The 8516-nt window shown below is 31.9% G+C and overlaps 1 protein-coding gene across 1 annotated transcript; it reads left to right on the forward strand.

The window, feature by feature from the left end:
- The first annotated feature begins 2960 nt into the window (after positions 1–2960).
- Positions 2961–7958, forward strand: LOC107004835 (UDP-D-apiose/UDP-D-xylose synthase 2). The gene is made up of 9 exons (XM_015203210.2): positions 2961–3348; positions 4598–4690; positions 4828–4935; positions 6463–6577; positions 6661–6794; positions 6892–6993; positions 7077–7169; positions 7279–7414; positions 7502–7958. The coding sequence occupies exons 1-9, from the start codon at positions 3082–3084 to the stop codon at positions 7612–7614; spliced, it is 1161 nt and encodes a 386-aa protein (XP_015058696.1). The 5' UTR covers positions 2961–3081; the 3' UTR covers positions 7615–7958.
- Positions 7959–8516: the final 558 nt, after the last annotated feature.

Below are 8516 nucleotides of genomic sequence, written 5' to 3' on the forward strand. Positions count from 1 at the left end.
GTACTGAAATTTTTTCTTTATCTATTGTAAACCAAAAAGAATCATTCTAATTTTATACTTATGATTATTAATAAAAAAAGGTCATAAGATAAAATTCATTTAGTATTAGCAAATAATGGAAAAACAAAAAAATCATACAATTCTAACAAAAAAACCTACATAAAAAATGATTATTTAATAAATATATGATTTCTCTAACAATTTGAGGCGACAAGATAATAATGTAATTTTATAGAATGCTCATAAAATAGAACAATGATAACTAACATGAAAAAAACTATACAAGTACAATGACACAAAAGATAAATCAAGAGGATTATAGTTCTTATTTTAGGTTTTGATGTTCTTTATAATGTGAAGTTGCTAATCCTTATTCATCTGACCGAGTTATAGTAGGAAGATACTTTCTCTCTTCGAGTATTATTATCAGATATATAATAATTATTGAGCCGATCAAGCTATTAAATTTTCGCAGCACACCTTCACCAGGTCAAGGTCAACTCAAAGTTAATGTGAAGTGTGAATTGAAGTTTAAATGACAATGGCACTAGCTGGTATGATACTCAATGACATAACTACCCTTTGACTAGGGTGTCTAATCGAACACCCTTTGTCGAAAAATTACACTACATTTATAAGTAAAATGATGCTTAAAATGGTTAAATATAACATATTTTGACACCTTTCAAAACAATAAAGTTTTTATCTCAGTGATTTTAGTCATTTAGCTCAAGCTAAGTCCTTCTATAACCTGATGTGCGCGGGTTCAAATCCTCTTAGGGGTCGTTTGGTACAAAAATGAATAATGCAGGGATTAGCAATGCAGGGATTAGCAATGCAGGGATTAGTAATGCAGGGATTCTTTTTATCAAGTGTTTGGTTCATTGTTTCTTATATAATTTTGTGTGTGGTTTAAATGGTTTTTTTTAAAAAACTTTCCAATTATACCCTAGAGTTATTATGAGATTTTGTATTTCATGTAATTGAGTCAAAGTAGATAATTAACGGAGAATATTATTTTTTTATAACATTTTTAACTAGTTAGGAGAATAAAATTTTTATTGTCATGTTCACTATTTTCTCACTTAAATTATTTGAGAGTAAATAATTGTCATCTTAATAAATTAGAGTTAATAACTCAAAAGGTCACACAACTATAATGATTATAGAGAAAATTTATTGAACTTTGTTTTGTATCAATAAATTTTAAAAAACTCTTTATCATAAAATAAAATAAAAATATAAAATAAATATAGAAAAATAAATTAAACTATTTTTATACTCGAGATGAGTGTGTATATATATATATACACACACACTCTTGTTTTAGACTACTTGTGTAATATTTAATGAACTTTCATTAAGAGACAATATTTTACTTATGAATTGTTCTTAAATTCATACATCAACATTAACATATTAGTCGGATTATAATATTTTATATTAATAATAAATAGATTAAGTAATTCATATTTTAGAAACAAAAAATTATATCTAAATAATAAAAGTTGTAAGCTAATTTATTTAAATAACTTTATTAGTATAATATAAAATATAAAATATAAAATCAAAAAAATAAATTAAATATTAAAAGGATTTGAGGGGTATTTTTGTCTTTACCTAGAATAGTCCATGGTATTAGAGCTAATACCTCCAAATGGAAGGTATTAGCAATACATCACATAATACCATGTAGGATGTATTAACTAATCCATGGATTAGTTATATATAGGCTCACATTCCTACCAAACACAGTATTAAATTATACCACATCTAATACATGGATTATTTCTTTTAATATATCCTACCAAACGCCACCTTAATATGTTATTTGACTTTTGATTTTTTTTCTTTTCAAAAAATTTAAAAGCAAATATTTAATTTAATGTCAATAAGCAAAACCTATTTATTTATTTCAGAAAGCTCCTAAAAGTGAAAAAGGCTCCATATATAATTTCTATTAATACGTAAGTCTTTTGATTCTACTTATTATTTTTCATTTCTCGTTGTTAGTCATCGAAAGTTTGTGAAATCTTGAAGTATAACAATGATTTTACGCTAAACTAATTTTTTTTCTTTTTTTTTTCCTTTGTCTATTTTCTTTCTATCAAATAAACGTAAACACTAAAGCCAAAAATATTATGTAGTTTGATTTAAAATTTTTTAATACATTTTTTTATTTTAAAAAAATAATCATTAATGTTACGTTATTAGATTTACAAAATTTAAGTGCACCCATTCATTAATAATTTTTATTAGCTATTAAAATTTTGAACATTCTTCATAAAATTTCTGACTACGCCACTGATGATACTGATATAAATATAGGGATAAGGTAGTAATTACATAGTCTTAACGGGTTATCAATTTACCTAATAATCTAATATTTAAAAAATAAATAAAACTCAAATCGAGAATTTGATAATTTTTTTAATTATAAAATCACTAAAAACCCATTAATTCAATAAACCCGACAACAATAAATCAATAACATTTTTTTTTCAATTCAATTTATAAATTGGTTCAATTTTCCGCACCCCCAAAGAGCATAGAGAGAATACTATCTTAAAAATAATTATCGAATGCCAATATATAGTAATATCTTTTAATATAATTTTATGAGTAAATCTGACAAAAATGATCAACTTAGATCTTATGTTTATTTGAGTGGAGTAGCCAGAAAAAATACAACAACATATCAATATAATTATACAAATAAAATTTTCAAAAAAAGTTGCATTCCAAATTTTATTCTAATCATTTTAAATAGTTAATTTTTTTCGATAAATATTCGACACAAAATTACTAACTAGTGTCAATCACAATAAAATTTAGAATCCAATTTTGTAGCGCGTATTATTAAATGTGATATTCGCGAGTATAAAAAAATAAAACTAAAAAAATATAAATTCAGTCGGCCCCACAGACTCTAAAAAGCTCTCCTCCCTCCTTTTTCTTGCTTTAAATACATTCACCGTCAAAAACCTGTACATACATATCGATTCACTTCAATATAGAGAGAGAAACTGAAAAAGTATCTTCAAAAAAATTGTAGTGAGAGAGGATTTGCAGTAATCGGAGATGGCAGGAAGAGTAGATCTGGACGGTAATCCCATTAAGCAGATTACGATATGCATGATTGGTGCCGGTGGATTCATTGGTTCTCATCTATGTGAGAAGCTTCTGTCGGAGACTCCTCATAAGGTGCTTGCTGTCGATGTTTACAGTGATAAGATTAAGCATTTGCTTGAACCGGCGACGGTTACTTGGGCTGATCGAATTCAGTTTCATCGAATCAATATTAAGAATGATTCTCGCCTTGAAGGTCTCATCAAAATGGCAGATCTGGTAATTTTAAGCTATTTTATTTCTTCTATAGTGTATGTATGTGTTCATTATGCAAATAATTGAATGTTCATATGGTGAATTTTTTTTTTTTTTTGAGGATTTTAGTAGTTTTTAGCTTGGTGTTTGGTTTATTTGATCCGGTGGCGGAGACGAAATATGAAATAGTAAACACACGTAGAAGCTAAATAGGTTCAACATTTATTATATATAACAGTATAATTTTAAGTTCCATGTTTGAAATTGAGCATAAGGTACTTGCCTCAGTTGTTTATGGTGATAAGATTAAGCATTTGCTTGAACCGGCGATGCTTACTTGGGATGAAAGTATTCAGTTTCATTGTATCAATATAAAGAATGATTCTCGCCTTGATGGCCTCGTCATGGCAGATCTGGTGATTTTAAGCTCTTTACATTTTTGTATTCTTCTTATATAGTGTCTGCACATGCTGAATTTTGCGTATCTCTGAACTTAAGGAAGTTCATTATGCACATAATTGGATTTTATGAGTAATTTCTACCTTGGTGTTTTGATGATTTAATCTCATTTTTTTCTCTTTTAGTTACTGCGACGTTATGACAAGCTTTGATTTCTTAATAATATGTTTCCTGATTTTCAATTTTTAATATGCATATATATTTGGAATTTTAGACTAGTATTGGATCTGAGTTTGTTCATTTGGTGTGATGTAAATAAATGAATATTGAGCCTAACTTAATCCTAAAATTTAGATTAAGAGTGGGAAATCACCACCCACCCCTTTCTCATCCAATGTGGAACTCTTCACCACCCCCTCTTCACTTTCAGGACTGGACATCTGGTGTGTGTATTGTTTAATGGGGGGCCCTGACTTGTACACTATAATTGAGATGAGTCATGCTATGAACAATAATTGAGATGAGTCATGCTATGATAATATGTAAAAGAATGGATCTTGGGACTCGCTCAATCTTAAAAGTTAGCTCATGATTGGAGGATTGCCCAAGTCCACATAAGGAGACCACCCAGTCCTTTTTCAATTGGACTCTTCAACAAATGATATTGTAGAGAGGATATCCAGAAATTTCTAACACATATCTAATACATTTAAATTAATATTATGGATTACTAATTCAACAGCTTTGTCTAATTTTCTTGGGTATTGGTTACATTATCAATCTGTACATTTCTGATGCTTTTTCCTGGATTTTAAATGTTGATCTGTGCAAGTCTTTGACTATTTCTGACTTTTTATTCTTTCTTGTTATGTAGACCATAAATCTTGCTGCGATCTGCACACCAGCAGATTACAACACTCGTCCACTTGATACAATTTACAGCAATTTCATCGATGCTCTACCAGTGGTATGCATTTTTGGATTTTTAATTTCATTGATAGATGAAATTGCCATGAGATTTTGATGGTTGTCACTTGTAGGAAAGATTTCACTTTTTTCAAGCTTAAGTTGAGACGTGAAGTTGATTTGAATTGATTAATGCAGGTCAAGTACTGCTCAGAAAATGGAAAGCGTCTCATTCACTTCTCAACTTGTGAAGTTTATGGGAAAACCATAGGTGCCTTTTTACCCAAAGACAGCCCACTCCGGCAGGTAAAACTCCGCTTTCCTAGTGTTATATTTTTCAGTGAACCTAGATCAGTTATTTTCTATGTGTTTCGTGTGTCGTATCAGGAAAGTTCTTGTTGTTTCTTTTAAACATCAAAAAGCGCTCTTGTAATTGACATCATTTTCTTGGGTGTATTCTCAATTTGGTCTTAATATTATGATTAGTACTGTCTGATACTTCTAAACTTGAAATTTTAGATTTTTAAAGTTCTGGATGAAGTACTTTACCTCGGCTTGCTTGTTTTACTTGTATATCATTTGCTCTCATAGCAAACATGTATCAATTTAGATAGAAACCTGTGGATATCCAAATGTATTCTCGATACATACTTGGGTTTGTTGTGACTGTCTTCCTCTCTACTCCTGTGGGTATTTGAGTTGGAATCTAGTCTAACCAAGATGAAGCTAACCTACTTTATCCAGTTAGCAAGTTTTACTTAATGTAATAGAGCTTTTTGGGCCATAGGGTTGTTGTGAGTCTATTTTTAGTTTGTCGTCAATATGATGGTTGCAACATTGTTATTTCCATTTAATGTGTTTGTTCAATTGTAAAGCTTATGGAGTCATAAGGGAATTATACATGTTCTGTTGACTTATGAATCATTTATAAATATTCAGTTAACAGAAGAGGCATTTATTTGTGTCTAGTTTAAAAGGTTCATTTTTTATCAGTTAGAGAAGTAAAATGGAATCTGTTTATACTTAATAGTGATGTTGATTTTGGTATGTTCAAATGCTGAATCATTTAGCTGAGGCTGACGTTACTTTAGTTCACCTACTGGAGGACCTTCTGTGCACGAATTTGTTATCTACTTACTGACAATTTCTAAAGCATTTATCTTTTTGGCTCCATTGGTACTACTCTGGACTCTCTGAGCATATTACTTAACCAGAAAAGGGTTATCTCACAAAATTTGACCATTTTACAACGATAGATGTTCTATTTTGGCCTTGTTGCTATCATTTAAATGGTAAAGTTCCCTCTTACAGCAGTTCACAGTGAATTGCTTGATTCCATAGGTTTAAGATGTCTGTGATACGAAGTTGTGGACTTGTGGTCCACTTCAGATTTTAGTGCTCTGTACATTTTGTCCTGGCTTCCTCCCCACACTACACCCACAGACCAAAAAGAGAGAAACAAGATCTCTCTGTTCTCCAAACTCCAGGGTAAGTGTTCATGAGATTTCTCTATATGTACGATGTGTGTGCTTATGTCATATTGATTACTGAAAAGTTGGGCATTGATAAATATTTGCTGTGGTAGTTGATAAGTTGGTGCATGGTGAGCCCTAATAGCAATTTGATCTCATCTCCATTCGAAAGTAGGACATTGTTCATTAATTCTAAATGGTATGCTTTGAAGTTGAACGGAGAAATCAATGAGAGTTTTGTTTAGTCCACACTCCACACTCTGTTTAGCTGCTGTTGTGGAATCATGGAGAATGTCATTATTTACCATTTACTTTACATTGTTCGCCTTTGGAAATATTTTAACTCTTTGACTTTTACTAGGATCCTGCTTATTATGTGCTTAAGGAAGACACCTCCCCTTGCATCTTTGGACCAATTGAGAAGCAGCGGTGGTCCTATGCATGTGCAAAACAGTTGATTGAGAGGCTGGTCTATGGTATGGGAAATTTTATTTTATCTGTCTGTTTCATAGTTGAATCTCTTACCATATACTTTACATGTCGTGTGTTATATTTACAGCTGAGGGTGCGGAGAATGGCTTAGAGTTCACTATTGTAAGGCCATTTAACTGGATTGGTCCTAGGATGGATTTTATTCCCGGCATTGATGGTCCTAGTGAAGGTGTTCCAAGAGTATTAGCTTGCTTTAGTAATGTATGTGTACTTTTATCTTTGGTTGACCTTAAAACCTGTATCGGATGTTCACTTGTGAGTCTTCATGTTTTCATCTTCTAATATTCCCTCTTCTCAGAACCTTTTAAGACGTGAGCCTTTGAAACTTGTGGATGGGGGAGAATCTCAAAGGACCTTCATATATATCAAAGATGCTATTGAAGCTGTTCTTCTAATGATCGTGAGTTTTGACCTCCTTATCCCTTTATGTTTGTTTTCAGAAATGCATTAGGATTTATGTTGATTCAAGTAAACACAATGCAGGAAAATCCTGCCAGAGCCAATGGCCATATCTTTAATGTTGGTAACCCTAACAATGAAGTTACTGTCAGGCAGCTGGCTGAAATGATGACTAAGGTGAAATAATCTTTCAATGTCTTTCTCCTACGCCTACTCCTTTGTCCTAAATTTCATGCATCATATTGTCGATACCATGTTTTTTCTCAACTCCATTGGATAATAACAGGTGTATGCAAAGGTGAGTGGAGAGTCTTCTATTGAAACACCCACCATTGATGTAAGTTCTAAAGAATTTTATGGTGAGGGGTATGATGACAGTGACAAGAGGATTCCGGACATGACCATAATCAACAGGCAGCTTGGTATTAACCTGTTTCTTCGTCTATTGACTATTTTAATACTTGCAGAAGTTGAGAATAATCTGACTGTTAAATTGTGTGATGGACCAGGTTGGAACCCAAAGACTTCCCTATGGGACTTGCTAGAATCCACACTCACATACCAACACAGGACATACGCCGAGGCTGTCAAGCAGGCCATGTCTAAAACAACAGCAAATTGATTGTTCGCTGCTTGTTGGCAGGTCTTTCAATATCTTGTTACGATTCTCCTGAGTAAAAATCTACATAGTCCTTCACCTCATACACGTAATTTTACGTCCCTTCTGTAATCAATCATGTATTCTATTTTGTGACAGCATATTTATTAAGAAATTTGTGTCATAGGCTGGGTGTATTATGTCACTAGAGCTTCAAAATAGTTATCGGGGTATTAGATAAAGGAAAAGCTGTCCTGTTCTTATAAGATCTGTTGTCGTCTATATATTTATTCCTATGTATGGAAACATCTTGTATCATTTTGATCGACCTGTTGATGGGGCTATAAATTTTCCTATTTAATCATTTATGTGATTGTTCATTCTTTACTTGTACTGATTTGTCATTTATGCTGGATTCCAAATTTTTATGACATGATTGCTGTTCCAGAAGTCAACCTGATGCCCTGCACTATGTTATAATTCTCCTAAAATATCGAGTGCATTAACTACAAAGAAGTGTTGCATGATTGCATCACAAGTTTGGAACTTTGATAACATAGCAATACTGTCATATACCAACTAGAGTTGTGATAAGAGTGGGAAGTAGTCTTTTGTAGTTATCTTTGGGTTCGAGTCTTCTTGGATATGAAGTTCTTTGTTAGACGTCTTGGGTTTAAATGTTCCGGGTATGAAGTTGCCCTTTGTTAGTTCTTGGATTTGAGTCCTTCGGGATATAGAATTGCTTTTCTTAGAGAGTGTTTTACTCCACAATGCGAGATATATTGGGTGCAATTCAAATTTAATCTGGCCGAATGGGGAAGAGACATCGGATGGAAAATAATACTCCCTCCGTTTAAAAAAAATGAATTTTTTTTTTTTAAAAAAAGAATGATGTCTTCTTTTTTTGGTTAACAATTTTCCACGTG

The sequence above is a fragment of the Solanum pennellii genome, chromosome 11 (assembly GCF_001406875.1).
Source record: "Solanum pennellii chromosome 11, SPENNV200".
Lineage (NCBI taxonomy): Eukaryota > Viridiplantae > Streptophyta > Magnoliopsida > Solanales > Solanaceae > Solanum > Solanum pennellii.